Source organism: Geotrypetes seraphini, chromosome 2, assembly GCF_902459505.1.
Source record: "Geotrypetes seraphini chromosome 2, aGeoSer1.1, whole genome shotgun sequence".
Taxonomy (NCBI): Eukaryota; Metazoa; Chordata; class Amphibia; order Gymnophiona; family Dermophiidae; genus Geotrypetes; species Geotrypetes seraphini.
This window is the reverse complement of record NC_047085.1, coordinates 339,398,091-339,420,596: the sequence shown is the minus strand read 5'-3', so window position 1 is coordinate 339,420,596 and position 22,506 is coordinate 339,398,091. Positions and strand designations below refer to the sequence as shown.

At 45.1% G+C, this 22,506-nt stretch overlaps 1 protein-coding gene across 2 annotated transcripts in view; it reads right to left on the bottom strand.

Moving 5' to 3' along the window:
* STK17A (serine/threonine kinase 17a) overlaps positions 1–22,506 on the bottom strand; it is a 70,661-nt gene that overhangs the window by 6,480 nt on the left and 41,675 nt on the right. For both annotated transcript variants that reach the window (XM_033930289.1, XM_033930290.1), the window contains one exon: positions 16,626–16,805. In XM_033930289.1, the coding sequence (XP_033786180.1) occupies positions 16,626–16,805 (180 nt within the window). The remainder of the gene's footprint in view (positions 1–16,625; positions 16,806–22,506) is intronic.

Genomic DNA, 22,506 nt, shown 5'->3' with positions numbered 1-22,506 from the left:
CTCACCCCCGTCTGATCCTATTAAAATAACTCAGAATTCAAACCTCAAAAAAATCCTACAAAAAAAATGTTCAACATCCCATCCCTCCTTGTATATCATGTGCTTAGCTCTGGGTTCTATTTACCAAAATGGCAGCCACTAGGGGAGGAGCAACAAGGAATCACTTTTCACTACCCACCAGTGGTATGAGTGATGATTCAGACTGAGCATTTTTCACGAATTGAGATGCATTGCTTTTAAAAATGAATAAAGAGGAGCAACTTTCTTGGAAAAAAAAAAAAAAGCGCCCCAACTCAACTTTCATTTACTAGGAAGCTGAAATGCCCCCACTACATGGTATTAACTTTCTATGAATAATGCATGCTTCATATGTCATTGTTAAATGTATATTGGGATAACAGTTCCTATATACACCAGTATTATTGCCATAAACAGATCCCTAAGTGTCTACCTTTACTGGAGGGTGAAATTACTTGTCTGAAGTCATAAAGAGCATCAGCAGAATTTCAGCCCAGACTTCTTGCGCTCAGTAACATAGTAACATAGTAGATGACGGCAGGTAAAGACCCGAATGGTCCATCCAGTCTGCCCAACCTGATTCAATTTAAATTTTTTTTAATTTTTTAAATTTTTTTTCTTCTTAGCTATTTCTGGGCGAGAAGCCAAAGCTTTACCCGGTACTATGCTTGGGTTCCAACTGCCGAAATCTCTGTTAAGACTTACTCCAGCCCATCTACACCCTCCCAGTCATTGAAGCCCTCCCCTGCCCATCCTCCATCAAACGGCCATACACAGACACAGACCGTACAAGTCTGCCCAGTAACTGGCCTAGTTCAATATTTAATATTATTTTCTGATTCTAAATCTTCTGTGTTCATCCCACGCTTCTTTGAACTCAGTCACAGTTTTACTCTCCACCACCTCTCTCGGGAGCGTATTCCAGGCATCCACCACCCTCTCCGTAAAGTAGAATTTCCTAACATTGCCCCTGAATCTACCACCCCTCAACCTCAAATTATGTCCTCTGGTTTTACCATTTTCCTTTCTCTGGAAAAGATTTTGTTCTAAGTTAATACCCTTTAAGTATTTGAATGTCTGAATCATATCTCCCCTGTCTCTCCTTTCCTCTAGGGTATACATATTCAGGGCTTCCAGTCTCTCCTCATACATCTTCTGGCGCAAGCCTCCTATCATTTTCGTCGCCCTCCTCTGGACCGCCTCAAGTCTTCTTACGTCTTTCGCCAGATACGGTCTCCAAAACTGAACACAATACTCCAAGTGGGGCCTCACCAATGACCTGTACAGGGGCATCAACACCTTCTTCCTTCTACTGACTACGCCTCTCTTTATACAGCCCAGAATCCTTCTGGCAGCAGCCACTGCCTTGTCACACTGTTTTTTTGCCTTTAGATCTTCGGACACTATCACCCCAAGGTCCCTCTCCCCGTCCGTGCATATCAGCTTCTCTCCTCCCAGCATATACGGTTCCTTCCTATTATTAATCTCCAAATGCATTACTCTGCATTTCTTTGCATTGAATTTTAGTTGCCAGGCATTAGACCATTCCTCTAACTTTTGCAGATCCTTTTTCATATTTTCCACTCCCTCTTCGGTGTCTACTCTGTTACAAATCTTGGTATCATCTGCAAAAAGGCACACTTTTCCTTCTAACCCTTCAGCAATGTCACTTACATACATATTGAACAGGATTGGCCCCAGCACCGAACCCTGAGGGACTCCACTAGTCACCTTTCCTTCCTTCGAGCGACTTCCATTAACCACCACCCTCTGGCGTCTGTCCGACAGCCAGTTTCTGACCCAGTTCACCACTTTGGGTCCTAACTTCAGCCCTTCAAGTTTGTTCAACAGCCTCCTATGAGGAACTGTATCAAAGGCTTTGCTGAAATCCAAGTAAATTACATCTAGCATATGTCCTCGATCCAGCTCTCTGGTCACCCAATCAAAAAATTCAATCAGGTTTGTTTGGCACGATTTACCTTTTGTAAAGCCATGTTGCCTCGGATCCTGTAACCCATTAGATTCAAGGAAATACACTATCCTTTCTTTCAGCAACACTTCCATTATTTTTCCAACAACTGAAGTGAGGCTCACCGGCCTGTAGTTTCCTGCTTCATCCCTGTGACCACTTTTATGAATAGGGACCACATCCGCTCTCCTCCAATCCCCAGGAATCACTCCCGTCTCCAGAGATTTGTTGAACAAGTCTTTAATAGGACTCGCCAGAACCTCTCTGAGATCCCTTAGTATCCTGGGATGGATCCCGTCTGGTCCCATCGCTTTGTCCACCTTCAGTTTTTCAAGTTGCTCATAAACACCCTCCTCTGTGAACGGCGCAGAATCTACTCCATTTTCTCGTGTAACTTTGCCAGACAATCTCGGTCCTTCTCCAGGATTTTCTTCTGTGAACACAGAATAGAAGTATTTGTTTAGCACATTTGCTTTCTCCTCATCACTCTCCACATATTTGTTCCCAGCATCTTTTAGTCTAGCAAATCCATTTTTTATCTTCCTCCTTTCACTAATATATCTGAAAAAATTTTTATCTCCCTTTTTTACATTTTTAGCCATTTGTTCTTCCGCCTGTGCCTTCGCCAAACGTATCTCTCTCTTGGCTTCTTTCAGTTTCACCCTGTAGTCCTTTCTGCTCTCTTCTTGGGTTTTTTTATATTTCATGAACGCCAACTCTTTCGCCTTTATTTTCTCAGCCACTAGGTTGGAGAACCATATCGGCTTCCTTTTTCTCTTGTTTTTATTGATTTTCTTCACATAAAGGTCCGTAGCCATTTTTATCGCTCCTTTCAGCTTAGACCACTGTCTTTCCACTTCTCTTATGTCCTCCCATCCTAACAGCTCTTTCTTCAGGTACTTTCCCATTGCATTAAAGTCCGTACGTTTGAAATCTAGGACTTTAAGTATCGTGCGGCCGCTCTCCACTTTAGCCGTTATATCAAACCAAACCGTTTGCTGATCGCTACTACCCAGGTGAGCACCCACTCGAACATTAGAGATACTCTCTCCATTTGTGAGGACCAGATCCAATATCGCTTTTTCCCTTGTGGGTTCCATCACCATTTGTCTGAGCAGAGCCTCTTGAAAGGCATCCACAATCTCCCTACTTCTTTCCGATTCCGCTGACGGAACATTCCAGTCCGCATCCGGCAGGTTGAAATCTCCCAACAGCAGAACCTCCTCTTTCCTTTCAAACTTTTGGATATCCACAATCAGATCCTTATCAATTTGCTGCGATTGAGTCGGAGGTCTGTAGACTACACCCACGTAGATAGAAGTTCCATCTTCTCTTTTCAGAGCAATCCATATCGCTTCTTCCTCTCCCCAGGTCCCTTGCATTTCGGTCGCTTGGATATTGATCTTTACATAGAGAGCTACTCCTCCACCTTTATGACCATCTCTGTCCTTCCTAAAAAGATTATATCCCGGTATGTTTGCATCCCATCCATGTGATTCACTGAACCATGTCTCTGTGATAGCAACAATATCTAGATCTGCCTCTAATATCAGGGCTTGCAGATCATGAACTTTGTTGCTTAGACTGCGAGCATTTGTGGTCATCGTTTTCCAGCTATTCTTCAGCGATAATCTCCTTTTTCATATGGATTTTTGTGTCGTTTCACTTTCCGTTGCAATACTAAGAAATGAGTTGCTGATATTGCTTATGTTGCAGCCTTTACTACTATCAAATCTTTTCTTTTGCCAGGGGTGGTCTCTATAATTGTCCTTCGTACATACACCACCCCCACCTTCTAGTTTAAATGCCTAGAAAAATATTGTCTAAATTTCTCTGCAAGGTTTCTTTTTCCTGCTGTAGTAATATGTAGCCCATCAGTGCAATATAGCTTCTTGTCCTTCCATGTATTTCCCCATCCTCCTATGTACCTGAAGCCTTTTTGATGACACCAGGCTCTGAGCCATCTATTAAAGTCCTCTGTGTTTTTCACTCTTTGCTCTCCTTTTCCATATGCAGGCAGTATTTCAGAAAAAGCTAAAGTCTTTACAAAAGGTTTCACGCTCTCATCAAGCTCCCGAAAAGCTTTCTGTGCTGCAAGTGTGGAGTTGTTGGCCAGGTCATTTGTTCCCAGATGGATAACAACATCAGTGTTAAAATCCTTAGTTTCTTCCTTAATTATAGTCAGTATTTGCCTGGAACTCCTGGTAGCTGAGGATCCTGGAAGACATTTCACTATTTTGGTCTCCTCGCCCTGTGTTCCAAGGTTAATGCCTCTGATGATGGAATCCCCCAACAGTAATAGTTTTCTGTTTTTGGCTTTTTTATTTGTACTTAGGGTGCGCTTGTTCTCTTGAGTTACCTTCATTGGTTCCAGTCCCACCTCCCTTCTGTTTTCCTGAGTATCGCAGTGCACTAGTGGAGGAATTCTGTAGAGGTAATATTAGTGAAGGTGGATGTTTCTGTGTTACATGTCGCAGTCTTCCTGAGCCTATTGTGACCCATTTATTCCTGGGCTGTTTTATTCTTTGAGGTAGAGGTGGTAAGTTGGTATGATTTTGTGGAGTGATGGAAGCTGCTTTAATTGTATTCAATTCCTGTTTAAGTTTGCAGAGCTCCTCCTTAATACTGGCAAGTTGAAGACAGATGGGGCAAGCCTTAAGCCTCCAAATAGTACCGTATTTTCGCGGATATAACGCGCACCCGTGTAAAACGCGCACACAGGTATAGCGCGCAGAAACCACACTTGTATGTACGGAAACTTTTGTATACAGCGCTCATGGGTATACCGCGCATGCTGCCCGACTCTCCTCTGGCCACCCCGACTCTCCTTTCGCCCTCCCCGACTCTCCTCTGGTTGTCCCGACTCACCGTTCACCCGCCCTGACTTTCGGTGCACTGCCCCGCCTCTCCGTGCGCTGTCCCGACTCTCCGTTCACCTGCCCTGACTTTCCGTGCACTGCCCCGCCTCTCCGTGCGCTGTCCCGACTCTCCGTTCACCTGCCCTGACTTTCCGTGCGCTGTCCCGACTCTCCGTTCACCTGCCCTGACTTTCCGTGCACTGCCCCGCCTGTCCCCCTTGAAGGTCTGCCTGTCCCCCTTGAAGTCCTGTCCCCCCTTGAAGGTCTGTCCCCATCCTGAAAGCCTGATGCCCCCCCTCGACGTCCGATTCTTCTCCCCCCTCGGCAGGACCACTCGCACCCCCACCCCGAAGGACCGCCGACTCCCCGACAATATCGGGCCAGGAGGGAGCCCAAATCCTCCTGGCCACGGCGACCCCCTAACCCCACCCCGCACTACATTACGGGCAGGAGGGATCCCAGGCCCTCCTGCCCTCGACGCAAACCCCCCTCCCCCCCAACGACCGCCCCCCCCAAGAACCTCCGCCCGCCCCCCCAGCCGACCCGCGATCCCCCTGGCGACCTCCACGACCCCCCCACCCCCCTTCCCCGTACCTTTGGTAGTTGGCCGGACAGACGGGAGCCAAACCCACCTGTCCGGCAGGCAGCCAACGAAGGAATGAGGCCGGATTGGCCCATCCGTCCCAAAGCTCCGCCTACTGGTGGGGCCTAAGGCGCGTGGGCCAATCAGAATAGGCCCTGGAGCCTTAGGTCCCACCAACCCGACCATGTGCCTCAGGCCGCGCCCCCAGGTGGGACCTAAGGCTCCAGGGCCTATTCTGATTGGCCCACGCGCCTTAGGCCCCACCAGTAGGCGGAGCTTTGGGACGGATGGGCCAATCCGGCCTCATTCCGTCGTTGGCTGCCTGCCGGACAGGCGGGTTTGGCTCCCGTCTGTCCGGCCAACTACCAAAGGTACGGGGAAGGGGGGTGGGGGTGTCGTGGGGGTCGGCCAGGGGGGTCGCGGGTCGGCTGGGGGGGCGGTCGGAGGTTCTTGGGGGGGGGCGGTCGTTGGAGGGAGGGGGGGTTTGCGTCGAGGGCAGGAGGGCCTGGGATCCCTCCTGCCCGTAATGTAGTACGGGGTGGGGGTAGGGGGTCGCCGTGGCCAGGAGGGTTTGGGCTCCCTCCTGGCCCGATATTGTCGGGGAGTCGGCGGTCCTTCGGGGTGGGGGTGCAAGTGGTCCTGCTGGAGGGGGGGGCGGGCAGGGCAGGGCGGGTAAACGGAGAGTCGGGGAGGGCGAAAGGAGAGTCGGGGTGGCCAGAGGAGAGTCGGGGTGGGCGAAAGGACAGTCGGGCAGCATGCGCGTTATACCCGTGAGCGCGGTATACAAAAGTTTTTATACATAATATCGTGGTTTCTGCGCGCTATACCCATGTGTGCGTTATACACGGGTGCGCGTTATCTGCGTGAAAATACGGTAGTATTCCAAAGACGTGCAATATGTCGATGAAGAATGGTCCAAAATCGAAACACCACAGGACAAGAATAAAACATATGCCCCAAGGTGGCATTCACCCCCCCCACATTTAGGACAGCAAGAATCTAGACGAAGGGCCACACGATAAGCCCTAGCCGGAGAAATGTAAATACGCATCAGCAGTTTATATTGCAATTCAATCAAAGGAATAGAAGCCCAGGTTTGCCGCAATGACTTCAAAAAAGACCGTAATAAGTCAACTGAAATAAGAATTCCCAAATCAAGAGACCACCGGTCACTCAAAGAAGCAAAATCATATTCCGGAGCTTCCTCCAACAAAATTTTATGATAAAAATGCAAAGGAATTAAAGACTGCGCTTCCAAACAACATGCCTCCTTCAGAGAATCAAAAACAGACATCGTTAAAGTTTCAGATGGTAAAGTGCGAACATAATGTTGCAATTGCAAATAAGGAAACACATCGCCAACCCAAGAATCTAACAACGAGGTTTCCAATCCCGGGACAAATTGCGGATTACCTTTGATTGTCAATAAAGAGGAACTCACGGAGGAAAGTCCAAAAAATGCACAAGTCCATTGCCAAGCCTGACGAACCGAACGGTAAATAGGATATTGAGACAACACCCGTGTTAAATACCGAACGGGAGCATGCAAAAGAGTACTAACAGTGTAAGGAGCAAGGAGTTCAAGCTCCACAGGTGTAATAGAAAAGTAAGAAGTCCCTCTATACCAATCATTAAGATGACGTAATTGACAAGCCATCGCAAAATTATGAATATTAAGCAATCCTAACCCTCCCTTATCTCGAGACAATGTAAGAGTCGTATAAGAAATATGCGCACGTTTACCTGACCACAAAAAGTGCTGAATAGCTCTCCGAAGACGAAGATGATAAACCGAAGAACACAATAAAGGCAACATTTGAAAAACATAACCATTGTACAATCATGTTAAATAAAGCAATACGACCCATTAAAGTGAGCGGAAAGGATTGCCAAATACGCAATTTTGTTTCTGTGCCCTGAAGCAACGGCTCCAAATTCAGCAAAGGTAAATTAGACATGGTCCCAGAAATCCATATACCCAAATACTTAATCTTGCCATCAGCCCATTTAAGAGGAAAAGGGCCTTCCCAATCAGTTTGCACAGATAAAGGAATTGCTAAGACTTCCGACTTATGAGCATTTAATCGATATCCAGAATAATAACTAAATTCCTCCAAAACCCCCAAAGCATGCTGTAAAGACGACTGTACATTAGTTAAGACCAAAAGCACATCGTCTGCGAAGGCCAAAGATTTAACTAGGCCCGATTTAAATTGGACCCCAACCACATCCGGATCATTTTGAAGTGTTCGCAACAAGGGTTCAAGATATAACAAAAACAACAAAGGAGAAAGGGGACACCCCTGTCTCGTTCCCCTATGAATTAAGAAGGGAGCAGAAATACAACCATTTACCAGCAAAGCTGCTGAAGGTGACGCATAAAGGGCAGTTTAACACTTGACGAAACCACTCCTGAAGGCCCATGTAATCTAAGACTTGAAAAAGATATGCCCAACTAACTTGATCGAATGCCTTCTCCGCATCTAACCCTACTAAAATTAAAGGTTCCTGCACAAGCTGACAATGCGCTACCGACAACAGTACCTTCCGCACATTTAAAACAGACTGCCTTCCCCTCACAAAACCAACCTGCTCTGCACAAATATAATCTGGCAAAAAAGCGGCCAACCTAGTGGCCAAAATCCGGGATAATATTTTCATATCCACATTAATGAGAGATATAGGGCGGTAAGAATCAGGACGATGTTCCGGTTTACCAGGTTTAAGAATCAATGTAATCAAAGCCTGATTAGCAGGGGCCGGAAAGCCACCCGCAGTAATGCCAGCAGTATAATAGTCCACTAAGGGATCCGGCACCAAATGCCAAACAAGCTTATAAAAGTCAGAAGAATAACCATCCCTACCGGGAGCCATACCACTCTTCATCGCCCTGATCGCTTTCTGAATCTCCAAACCAGAAATGGGACTATTTAAAGCAATTAAATGATGAGCACTAAAGCGCGGTAACCCCGCATCAGCCAAATAATCAGCCAGAGGCGGACCAGACTCTAACGGCGTCTCCGCATAGAACTGACTAAAATAATCATAAAAGACCCTTGCAATATCAGCAGTAGATGTCACTCTATCGCCCCCCGCGGATTCCAAAAGCGAAATAAAACTCCTTCTATTAGCAGCATTCAAAATATTAGCCAAAGACGGCCCAGTTTATTACCATATCGATGATACGTATGAGCCCTAAAAATAAAAAAACTGTTTTGCTCTGTCATGTAAAAGGGCACTAAGAGCTGCTCGGGCGGACAAATAATTTTCCTTATTATGTACCGTGGAAGAGGAAATATAAACAGATTTAAATCGTTTACATTTACGCTCCAAAGTAATAATACCCTGTGTTAATCTTCATTTACGAGCTACTGTGTAGGCAATAATGTCTCCCCTTAAAACTACTTTAAGAGTTTCCCAATAAAGCAAAGGATCATTACGATGTTGTGCATTAAAACGCTCAAACTCTTCCCATTTATTATAAAGATAATTTTGAAAATGTGTGTCAAGACGCCAAATACGCAGGAAAACGCCAAGGACGACGCAAAAGCGGGTCCCCCGGAAACTGAAGATCCGTCCAAATCAACGAATGATCCGAACACGCCATCGAACCAATTACTGCCTCAACAACATAAGAAAATAAATCATGCGTCAAAAAAAATATAATCAATACGAGACCAAGTTCCATGGGCTCGAGACAAATGTGTATAATCAGAATCAAAAGGATGTAGTAAGCGCCACGGATCCAATAAATGTAAAGCCAGCATAAAGAAGGGTAACCCCTTTCTATTTCCCATAACCGGAGTGCCACTACCCTATGCACGATCAAGGCAAGGATCTGACACAAGATTAAAATCCCCTAACACCACCGGAGACTCCCCCAAATAAGGGGATACCAAACCAATCAATTTTTGAAAAAAAGCATGCTCGTAAACATTCGGAGCATAAACAACCAAAAGATACAAAGTCCTAGTCTGATATTTAATACGTAACAATAAATATCTACCATAAGGATCTACAGACAGGCAATGGACTTGGCAAGGAAGATGTTTCCGAATCAAAACCGCCACCCCACTACCCTTCTTATTTTGATTAGATGCAAAAAAACACCTGACCAACCCAATCTTTTTTCAGTTTAACATGTTCCACTGCAGATAATTTAGTTTCTACCAAGCATGCAATATCCACTGCTGTGCGATTTAAATATGTCAAAATTTTGGAACGTTTAATTGGAGAATTTATACATGAGACGTTCCAAGATGCTAACCTCAGAGAACTAGGAGACTTCATTACAGCCTAAAAATCCAAGAAAACAAATAAAAAACCAAAAACAATACAAATAATAATACAAAATAAGACCCCAGCCCCTGTCTGAGAGACCCTTGTAAAGTAAAGATAAACAATCCTCCAAGAATGCTCCTGCCCACACATACCCACACCACTACCATGCCTCAAGTAATGAACCAAAACCCCACCAAAATAAACCCATCCCAACAAATTCCCATAACCTCCCAAACATCCCACAAACATCAACAATCCCAACCACCCCCGATCCATTCCCACAAACAGACAATCCACCCACTGCATCCACCCCAACCAAAGCGGAGAGAAATGCAGAGTCACGCTTGGTGCTACAGGGACCCCATGCCCCACCGACCCAAAAAACCCCAACAACCATATGAAAAAGAACCCACCAAGCCCATACATAATAAGCACCAGAATAGAAAACCCCAAGTCCTCAGTAGACTTAAAGCACTCCTGGTACCCTCAAAATCAATGTCCACAATGGATAACACAGTCAGGTCTTTGACCCACCATCCACCGGCTGTGAATTAAGAAAATCCTGTGCCTTCTTAAAAGAATCAAAAACAATCCACTGGCCCTCCGAAAAAATCTTCAATATGGCTTGATACAAAAACATAAATTTCTGCTTCCTTTCAACCAGCTTAGAACAAACTGCGTGAAAGGGCCTGCGTTTATCCAAAAGGGCAGCAGAATAATCCTCAAATAAGCGAATAAGATGATCTTCATATTTCACTTCACCACGCTTAGATTTATATTGCCGCAACACTTCAGCTTTATGAAAATAATTATGAAATTTCACCAGCACCAGCCTGGGACGAATCTCCCCTTCACGATGACGGCCCAGGCGGTGCGCCCGCTCCAAGCGCACCACACCAGAGCCCGCAGGAAAACTGAAAGTATGTTGAATCCAATGCTCTACGGCTCCAAGAAGAGCGGAATCAGTAATGAGTTCAGGTAGGCCAAGAATACGCAGATTCCCCCGCCGAGAACGATTTTCAAGATCTTCTATTTTATCAACTTGAGCTCTGGCTAAAGTTTGTAAAGCAATTAACTCCGCTTTAAATCCATGAGACTCGTCTTCGACGGTGGAAACCCTCGATTCCAACTCCGTCGTCCTCTGAGTGGTGTCAGATAACAATTGCTCAAGACGAAATATATGCCCCGATAGTTATTCAAATCGTAGCTCCAAAGCCGACACCATTGCAGCAATAAGATCTGCCAATGCAAATTCAGAAAATTGGGTAACTGCGCCGCTACTATTAGGCCTCTCCGCCATCTTGTCCTCCACAGATTTTACACGATCTTTCTTCGCCCCTCTCGCAGCCATCACAGGACTTGGTGGCGATGTCAAATATCTGTCCATAGAAGGCCACGTGTATATCACAATCCTAGGGTTAACAACACAAATTCTCAATTAAAAAAAAAAAAAGGTCGATGAGGCCTGAGGCTCCAGAGCAGGGCTGAAACACGTCCTTCCCCGTTCACAGTATCACGTGACTCTTTCTTCTTACTGGCCATTCCTCTCCTTATGCACCCAAGCATCTTCCTGGCTTTGACCGTCACTTTTTATACCTGTTTTGTCAGCCTGAGATCAGACAAAATTACCCAGAAATACTTTGCCTCCAATACTATACCATTCTCCTGGATTTTTGCAGCCCAAGTGCATGACCTTGCATTTTTTAGCGTTAAATCTTAATTGCCAGCTACCAGACTGTTCTTCAAGCTTCTCCAGGTTCCACTTCATGTTATCCACACCCTATTATAGGGCTTGGTCCTTCTGCAATATCACTCACAAAGATGTTAAAAAGAGCTGGCCCAAGGACAGATCCCTGTGACACTCCACTAACATCATTTTCCTCCAAGCAAACTCCATTTACCACTACCTTTTGTCTTCTATTTAACCAGCTTTTAATCCATACCACATGCATTCAGTTTATCAATCACCTGTACGGCACTGTGTCAAAAGCTTTGCTAAATTACAAGTACACTACATCTAGCATCCCTCCCACATCCAACTGTCTATTCAGTCAAAATAATGTACTACAGAACATAATGCAGTGAACTGTGAATCATTAATGAAAGCAAACATTGCTTCTTAGCATTAAATGCTGAAGTTAGTGTGCAACAGCTAATGCAGTTTAGTAAATATATTTTAATTATCATAAATAAAATCCTGGTGAATATTTAGAACCCAGAAGTGAGATATTTTACCTCTTTCTAAGCAGAATCTGTACTGATACAATTACCAAACAAAATAATAAAAGCAAGGTCAATTGTGATCAGACCAGCATGAATTCTTGAAATAGTATGCAAAGATTGGGTTAAGGTTCTTCAACAGCAGTTGAAAGACTGCTATCAAATCATAGGAAGTACTGGTTACAATTATTTCTACTAAAATGTGATGCAGTTATTGAGTTTAGGAGCAGTTTTTCTACATGGGCAATATGGGTGTTGGAGAACTTTGTTCCTTAAATAAATGTTTTAAGAATTTATAAACTGTTGCGTTTTACTCAGGCTTCTGTTGTCTAATATTATATTTTGTTTAAAGATCAGAAATCATTAAGTATGACATGCAATAAGCGAAAATCAGGAGGATAAATATTTTTTTCACATCACTGTAGGTCAAAAGATATTTTCTTTTGTGGATACTTTGCATAATTTCTGAAAAGTTGCCATTTCCGATAATGGTTTCACCATTTCTTCCCAATTATGTGCTTTCAACTGTGATATGATCCAAGTTAAATGCTGTATCTAACAGCAAAGTTTCAAAATTCAAAAAGTTTGTCAGCCACATCATAGCATAAAAACTTCAGTCCAAAAATGTTTTCAGTCGACACTGTAGAAGTCATTGTTACACTTGTGTTACATTGAACAAAATGAACATTGCAATCTTTTTTTCATTGCTTATGTAGATGCCATGAAAAAGTTTTTATTACGTTACAATAAAAAAAAATGCAAATCAACTAAGCTCTCCTCTCCTAAACCTTAGCTGAATTAATCAACTTCTTCAGATTGAAACCCTCTGTACATTTTATACCAAAAAAGCAACCTTGTTTAGGGTCAACACCATCATAAAACCTGTAATCCTAAGAGCTTTCATTTAATCAAATATAAAGAATTGAGATGTATTTTCTTCCAACAAAAGTATCACCTATCAGTTCTGACTTCAGAGTTGAAGTCTGCAAAACTGAAGAATTTTGGTAATCAAGAACGAACAAAATAAACATACATAGCCCTTCCAATTGTTGTTGTTTTATCTCCCCGTTTGCCAGAGGTCTCAGTAAAATGTACATTGGCCAAAAATTTTATGCCCGCTTGAATATGCTTTTTTTTTTTTTTTTGTTACATTTTAGCATGCCAAGAAATCAGGCTTGCATGCATTTAAAAAGAAAGCAGTTACATAATGTAACTGATGTTATCCGGAGAGAGCAGGCAGATATGCTCACATGTGGGTGATGTCATCCATGGAGCCCAGTACGGACAGTGAAAAGTGCACCGGCACTGTAAGAGATCATAAGCTTTTAGTCTGGCCACACCGCACATGTGTGCCTTCCCGCCCAATGAGGGCTCGTGGTACCTCGGTTCCGTAAGCAAGCTAAGCAGCCAACCAGGGGAAGTGGGAAGGATGTGAGAATATCTGCCTGCTGTCTCCGGATAACACCTGTTATGTTAAGTAACTGTGCTTTATCCCAGGACAAGCAGGGAGCATATCTCACATATGTGACTCCCTAGTTTATTGGAACAGGATGGTTTTACACATATACAATGTTCAAAGGACTTAAATAAAACTCAGACATACAAACGGGTACAATAGATGAAGGGCAAGAACTACATTATAGCTGAGAAAAGTTACAAATAAGGTAAAAACAAAAAAGGTAGGGGGTTAAAAATGTGAGATGCTCATAGGGCATCCTTACTAGGACGATTTTGTTGAAGCCATCTTTGAATAATAATGTATTTAAATCAAGTCAAGGACGTTTCCTTCCTTAATTGCAAAGGTGCAGCATGTCTCTGGTGTGAAGGAGGTTGTTTAGTAGATCTCCTCAAAGAAAGAGACTTAGGCCTCCTTTTACGAAACTGTGATAGCAGATCCTAGCGCGGGGAGCCACGCTGAATAGTCTGCGCTGCTCCTGCTCATTGAGTTCCTATGAGCATCGGGATCAGCACGGGCCATTCAGCACGGCTCTCTGCGCTAGAAACTATCGCAGTTTTGTAAAACAGGGGGGTTAGACTGCACTTTAAAGTATTTCAAGTCTGCTCATGTGGAGCTAATTTTTGTGCAGCAACCTTGATGGGCTCGCCAAAACATTCCTACCCAAGGCATGGAATATTGGCCAAGTTTTTATTTAGTTCAAATATTTTTATTGAATTTTTAGTAAAATAGAACAGAACATATAAAACAGATATGGTTGGTACAATGGCCAAATCCAAATTGGCAATCTTCCTATTCATTGGCGTTCTTGGATGGATAGAGGTGTTTGGTTACTAGACCATATTTCCAAACATAATTGGCCAAGCTATTTTGGAGATTGAAATCTAATCAGAGAGTGAGCCAAGCCAAACATCTCATAGCTATCAACATAGTGGATGCTCTGGAAGACAGTTGAAAAGCATCAGACAATGATCTTCGAAGATACATTGCAGTCTGTGACAGAGTATGACTCTGTGCAGCACTGCATGCATCTGGTAGCACTATAGAAATAATTAACAGTAGTAATAGTATGAGATAGTCCACTGGAATTCCATAAGATGCTCTGAAGGAATGTATTGCTCAAAATCAGTCAACTACTGTACATGCTGTTGAAGATACAAAGACACGAAAGTGTAATTAAGGATTCTGCTCAATAGCATAGAGCAGGGGTCCAAAAAGTCCCTCCTTGAGGGCCGAATCCAGTCGGGTTTTCAGGATTTCCCCAATGACTATGCATTGGAAGCAGTGCATGCAAATAGATCTCATGCATATTCATTGGGGAAATCCTGAAAACCAGACTGGATTCGACCCTCAAGGAGGGACTTTGGGGACCCCTGGCATAGAGTTTTGGTAAAGGCGATGGCCAAACTTGTCCTTAGTATGGCCTTCATGTCCCAGAGGCAATGAGGCATGAACTCTGATAGGAAAATATTTCTTGAAGGTTGAATCCACTAATAATGAATGATGTGGATGTTGTGGACTATCAAATCCTGGAGTAGAGAAAATTCTGTAAAGTGAATTCATCTTTCCTGGAGAAGCCTTGACAGATACAGGCATCTCCCAATTTTTGAAAAGGATTTGTTTAAACAGTTCATGCAATGGCTATTTGAAGAGATCTTTAGAAGGTCCACAAAAGATCAATATATTTTGAAATTCAGCATTAAACAAAGCATCAGTCTCCACGGACAGACACAAATCTTTGCAAACTGGTTAATGTAAGTCGCAAAGGAGAATTCTTCAGATCTTTGGGAAGAGCTGGACCAACAGACTCAGGCTCAGAAAGGAAAAATCATACTGAGTCAGACTTCGATGAGGATGTACACCTAGGATGAGAGACAACTTGCAGATCCTTAGATCGATGGTGTCGATGTGTGGTACTCATCAAGAGATTTGATACTGCAGAGACCTGAGACGCTTGCTGGGAAGAGGATGACTCGGAACCTGGCTTCCCCGATGTTAGGAGATTTCTCAATGTCGATGTAGGAGTTTTTAAAGGCAATGGCTCCACAGTTTTTCCAATGTCCATAGCAGAGCCAAACATTGAATACGACGGGCTTTAATGGAATGCTTTTGCAAGGTGGAACACTTATTATATGAATCAATTTGGTGATCAGGGCTCAAACATTGAAGACACCAATTATGGGGGTCGTTTCTCAAAATAAGTCTACAGCACCTGCAGAATGGTGAGCGAAGCCCTGCTGGGAGACCTCAAGGCCGAAGCCCAAGGTTGGACAAAGAGAAAACAACTTTTTTTTTTTTTAATAGAAAGTATATAACAAGAGCAACAACAACAACAACAACAACAAAACGTGAAGCGGGCAGGCAATGCTGACTGAACAGAGTCCAGTCAAAAGGAGACTTCACTCTACGGAAACGAAGAACTGAGGTACCACAAGTGGGTGTTTGTCTGCACCGCACATGCACAAGTGTCTTCCCACCAGTCACGAAGTTTCTCAAAACTTAAAGTGACAACACACTTTTCATACTGTCTGTACCGGGCTCCTTGGATGACGTTACCCATATGTGAGAATATGCTGCCTGCTTGTCCTGGGATAAAGTGTATGAATTCAACAAAGCGCAGAAGAAGGAAGAGTTTATAATAATTAGTGGGCAGTATGGTCTCACCTGTTTTTCTATTTTTTTTTCTACAACAGGGTCTGCCGAAATGGCAGCACTAAGGTAGAAGCTAGAGCTTACCTCAACAATTATGGGCCAGAAGACTGCATTAACTCCAAGGCCAGCAGTGGTTAAAGCTACAGCCTTAACACCCTGAGATTATGGGTTCAAACCCACGCTGCTCCTTGTGAACCTGGGCAAGTCACTTAATCCCCCCGGGACAGACAGGGAAAATGCTTGAGTACCTGAATACATGCACGTAAACCAGGGATCTCAGGGATCTTGAGGGCCGCAATCCAGTCGGGTTTACAGGATTTCCCCAATGAATATTCATGATCTATGTGCATGCACTGCTTTCAATGCATATTCATTGGGGAAATCCTGAAAACACGACTGGATTGCGTCCCTCAAGGAGGGACTTTGAGATCCCTGGTGTAAACCGTTCTGGGCTCTCCTGAGAATGGTATATGAAATTGAATAAATAAATATCAAACAAGGGCTCAGATTATTTAAAAAATAAAATTAAAAATCACACCCTAAATATAAACATTTCAGAGCAAACTAGTAACTATTTGGAATACTTACTCTGGTTCCTTTACTAGAAGCGCTTTGATGAAGTCAACTGCAGAGTCTGATATTGTATCAAAATCTTCCTCCGAGTAACTTATATTTAACTGGGAGATATTTAAGAATGTTTGTTGCTTGTCATCTCCTAAAAAAGGTGATGTGCCTGTAAGCATGACATAAGCCAGTACCCCTATACTCCTAAAATCAAAAAGAAACAATATTATATTATATTAGCTTAAATGTTTAATTCTTTACAAATATACATTTTAACACATCATAGTACATTATTGCTCCTTTTATATACCACCGTACTTGATAAGCTATTTACTTTTAGAAATCAATACTGCTTACTTAACAGGCATTACATAGGATTAAACGGGCACACAAAGTAGGTGGATGTCATCACACTTTACTGAGACAAACAGCTCTCCCAGAACTTAGTGTAAAGTTTTAAGCACATGCCGCAGTCTCCTCAGCTACTCAAAAGGAATGCAGTTCTCAGGGAGATGGCAGAGATTGTATCCCTGTCCTGTGGTCTACGGAAAAGTACCTACCACAGATGAACAGCTATATTTTTTCCATGAACAAGAAGGACCGGCACAAAAGTGGGAAATTCTCAACTTCAAGAAGAATCATTTCTATATACTATCCATTATTCAGAAGCTCACAAATCACAAGAGGTGCGAGAGCTGCAGTATTACAGACTGGCCAGCACAGCTTCAAATATACTTTCTTACTGTGGACTGGTTCAAGCAGTAATGACGTAAAACATATGAAGTAAGGAACAGATAACTGCTTTACAAACAACATCCAGCCTAGCAGACTTCAGAAGAGCTACAGCAGCTGATTTGACAAGATTACACAGAGATTTGTTAAGCTGATGTTCTGCAGAAAACTGCACACATGACACCATTAAAATTCTTTTGGCAAATGGAATGCTAATTCTGTTGGGTTCTGGGGTCAAAGGATTGACAATTGTGTAGACTTCCCAAGGTGCAATACTTTTTGAGATAGTAAGCCTGTTTACAGCCCAGGGAGTTGTGGACTTTCTTGCACGTTAGGGTGAAAAGATGTTATTGCTTTTGGTAAAAACTGGAAAAGTGAATTTTGGAGAACAACCATGCCATGATAAAACTAAGTATAAGATTCATAGGTAACTAATGCTTGAAATCCACTTCTAGCTCCAGGTGACTGCCACTAGAAAGAGAACTTTCCATGTGAGACACTTAAGACACCATTGGCCGTGTTGGGTCCTGTATCCTTAGCGGACTAGGTCCTTTAAGGCTTTTATGTGAATAACCTATTTTTATGTGGATGATTTCAGTGTACCTTTGGAACTTTGACACTTTCAAATAAAGTCCATTTAGGAACATCGTCACTCCAGAATTTTTTTGTTAGGATAAAGGTCCCACAGTACAGAATGTTTCCGTAATGGAATATAGATATGGAAGAGCCTCTTTATGAATCAAGTGTTGACACTGGGATGGAACACCAAGTTATGAAGATAGTATAATTTACAACACGAAGATGACAGTGAATGGATCATAACCATTCATGAAGCACAAGACTATTTGAAGTCAAATCAAATAGATGGCTTCATTGCAGCAATTGACATATCTTGAAGACAGACCAAAACTATCAGGGCTAGTTAAGTGAGCTGGAGTTCTGACCTTTTCCTAAAAGGTTTACTTTGGCAACAAAAAATCATCTAGGAGGAAGGGCAAAGTATGGGTTAACATGCCACCACCAATTACCTCCGTTCAGTCATTTCACTGATGCTTCACTCAGCCTAGTTGGATCAGGTACACCTCCAGCAGTATGAGTGGCTGCTCTAGTTTGGAGGGTGGGGGCATACATGCACAGAGTCCAGTGTTATATGTAAGGCTGGATCAAGGATGTTGTGGACATTTTGGTGCAAGGTTGGAGTATAAAAAAAGTTTTCAAGATGAAAATAAGCGGAAGTTGAAATGGTCAGCGATGTGGGACTTGAGAGAAAAGGCATTGTCTGTGGAATCTAAGTGTTCTCCCTGTAATCCTGCTCCTACAGAGACCTTCAGAATAGAGAATGACACGGGGAAAAAAATCTGTCCCCGTCACTGCCATGTCCCCGGCCCACCATCCCCTTCACCGCCCCATCACCGCCATTCTCTTCACCGCTCCGTCACTGCCATCCCATTCACCGCCCTGTCACCATCCCCGCAGCATCCATATAGCACAGTTACTTACCGTAACAGGTGTTATCCAGGGACAGCAGGCAGATATTCTTAACGCATGGGTGACGTCACTGATGGAGCCCCGGTACGGACCTTTTTAACTAGAAAATTCTAGTTGGCCGCACCGCGCATGCGCGAGTGCCTTCCCGCCCGACGGAGGAGTGCGTGGTCCCCAGTTAAGATAAGCCAGCTAAGAAGCCAACCCGGGGAGGAGGGTGGGACGTAAGAATATCAGCCTGCTGTCCCTGGATAACACCTGTTACGGTAAGTAACTGTGCTTTATCCCAGGACAAGCAGGCAGCATATTCTTAACGCATGGGTGACCTCCAAGCTAACAGAGAGGGAGGAGGGATGGTTGGCCATTAGGAAAATAAATTTTTTAACACAGATTGGCCGAAGTGTCCATCCCGTCTGGAGAAGGCATCCAGACAGTAGTGAGTAGTGAACGTGTGAACTGAGGACCAAGTGGCAGCCTTGCAGATTTCCTCGATGGGCGTGGAACGGAGGAAAGCCACAGAAGCAGCCATAGCTCTGACCCTGTGGGCCGTGAAAGCACTTTCCAGTGAGAGACCGGCCCGAGCATAACAGAACGCAATACAGGCAGCAAGCCAGTTGGAAAGCGTCCGTTTAGAGACAGGACGACCTAGACGGTTAGGATCGAAGGTCAGAAAGAGCTGAGGGGACGAGCGGTGAGCCCTGGTACGGTCAAGGTAGTATGCAAGGGCACGCTTACAATCCAGCGTGTGCAACGCCTGTTCCCCAGGATGAGAATGGGGTTTAGGGAAAAAGACAGGCAACACAATGGACTGGTTGAGGTGAAAAGCTGAGACCACCTTGAGAAGGAATTTAGGATGGGTACGCAGAACCACCTTGTCATGGTGAAAAACAGTGAACGGTGGATCGGCGACCAGTGCATGCATCTCACTAACCCTCCTGACAGAGGTGATGGCAATGAGGAAAAGCACCTTCCATGTTAGAAGTTTGAGCGAAGTTGTGGCAAGAGGCTCAAAAGGGGGTTTCATGAGGGCTGATAAAACCACATTCAGGTCCCAGACGACAGGAGGAGGCTTCAGAGGTGGTTTGACATTGAAGAGGCCTCTCATGAACCAGGAAACCAGTGGATGAGCCGTGAGAGGTTTTCCGAGGATAGGCTCATGAAACGCAGTGATGGCACTGAGGTGGACTCTGATTGAGGTAGACTTGAGGCCAGCGTCGGACGAGAGAGCAAATAGTCCAGTACAGTTTCCACCGCTAATGAGGTGGGATCGTGATGATGCAGTAGACACCAAGAGGAGAACCTGGTCCACTTCTGATGGTAACATTGGAGGGTGGCCGTTTCCTGGAGGCATCCAAAATGCAACGGACAGGCTGAGACAGATTCTGTGGAGAGGTCAGCCCGAGAGAAACCAAGCTGTCAGGTGGAGCGAAGACAGATTGGGATGCAGTAGAGACTGACGTTGCTGCGTAAGTAGAGTAGGAAACACAGGAAGAGGAATGGGCTCCCTGGAGCTGAGCTGAAGCAGGAGGGAGAACCAATGTTGGCGAGGCCACCGAGGAGCGATGAGAATCATGGTGGCCCTGTCCCTGCGGAGTTTGGATAACATCCGCAACATCAGAGGTAGTGGAGGAAAGGCATAGAGGAACCGATCCGTCCAGTCGAGCAGGAATGCATCTGGGGTCAGACGATGAGGAGAGAAGAGTCTGGAACAGAACTGGGGCAGCTGATGGTTGTGAGGCGCTGCAAAGAGGTCCACCTGCGGAGTGCCCCAGCGAGCAAAGATGGAGTGGAGTGTTGAAGGGTCCAGAGTCCACTCATGAGGTTGAAGGATGCGGCTGAGATTGTCGGCCAGGGAGTTCTGTTCGCCCTGGATATAGACAGCCTTGAGGAAGAGATTGCGGACCGTGGCCCAGGTCCAGATGCTGAGAGCCTCCTGACAAAGGAGGCGAGATCTGGTGCCGCCTTGCTTGTTTATGTAGTACATGGCGACTTGATTGTCTGTGCACAGGAGAAGAACCTGAGGGCAGAGAAGGTGCTGGAAGGCCTTGAGAGCATAGAACATGGCTCTGAGTTCCAGGAAATTGATGTGATGTTGACGCTCCTGAGGGGTCCAGAGTCCCTGGGTGCGTAGATCTTCCAGGTGAGCTCCCCACGCATAGGGGGAGGCATCCGTGGTTATGATCATGGAGTGAGGGGGTAGATGAAAGAGTAGACCCCTGGAAAGATTTGAGGAGTTCAACCACCATTGAAGAGATTGCTGAAGAGATGATGTCACAGAGATGGGATGAGAAAGAAGATCCGTGGTCTGTGACCATTGGTTGGCAAGAGTCCATTGAGGTGTCCTGAGGTGGAGTCGCGCCAGAGGGAGCACATGGACCGTCGAGGCCATGTGGCCCAGGAGGACCATCATCTGTCGGGCAGGAATGGAGTGATAAAGGAGCACCTGACGACAGAGATGGAGCAGGGTCCGTTGACGGTCGGAGGGGAGAAACGCCCTCATTAGTGTGGTGTCGAGAACTGCTCCAATGAACTGAAGTCGCTGTGTGGGAAGCAGATGCGACTTGGGGTAGTTGATCTCGAACCCCAGGAGATGGAGGAAAGAGATGGTGTGATGAGTGGCTTGTAGCACAAGTGGAGATGTAGGTGCTTTCACCAACCAATCGTCCAAGTAGAGGAACACCTGGAGGTTGCGAGACCTGAGGAAGGCCGCCACCACAATAAGGCACTTGGTGAACACCCTGGGCGATGAAGCGAGGCCAAAAGGTAGCACTTTGTACTGATAGCGACGGTGCTGTATCTGAAACTGTAGGTAGCGACGTGAAGTCGGATTGATTGGGATGTGAGTGTAGGCCTCTTTGAGGTCCAGGGAACATAGCCAGTCGTGTTGAGAGAGAAGAGGGTAAAGCGTGGCAAGGGAGAGCATTCTGAACTTCTCCTTGACCAGACACTTGTTGAGGTCCCTGAGATCGAGGATGGGACAAAGGTCTCCTGTCTTCTTGGGAACCAGGAAGTAGCGGGAGTAGAATCCCTGACCCCTTTGGTCCGGAGGCACCTCTTCGATGGCATTGAGAAGAAGGAGGGATTGGACCTCCCTCAGGAGGAGGGGGGTTTGGGAGGAGTGAGAAGCAGACTCTACGGGAGGATTGTCTGGTGGAAGAGTCTGGAAGTTGAGAGAGTAGCCGTGGCGAATGATGTTGAGGACCCATTGGTCTGATGTGATGACCTCCCAACGGCCGAGGAAATGCTGGAGGCGACCTCCGATAGGCTGAGGAAGAGGTAATGATGTTGGGAGACTGGCTATGCCCTGGAGAAAAGAGTCAAAAGGGCTGAGATGGTTTTGACGGAGGTAGAGGCTTGGCAGGTTGGTGAGACTGAGAGCGAGCCTGGGTTTGATGTTGTTGCCGAGGTCGGCGTGGCTGCTGTTGAGGCGGGTTGAGAGGTCTGGCCGAGAACCTGCGTTGGTAAGAAGACTGTTGCCTGTAGGGGCGAGCAGGTGGAGTCTTCTTTTTAGGTTTGATCAGAGTGTCCCACCTGGTCTCGCGTGCCGAGAGCTTCTGGGTGGTCGAGTCCAGGGATTCTCCGAAGAGTTCATCACCCAGACAAGGTGCGTTAGCCAGGCGGTCCTGGTGGTTAATGTCTAGGTCAGAGACTCTCAGCCATGCCAAACGGCGCATGGCCACTGCCATGG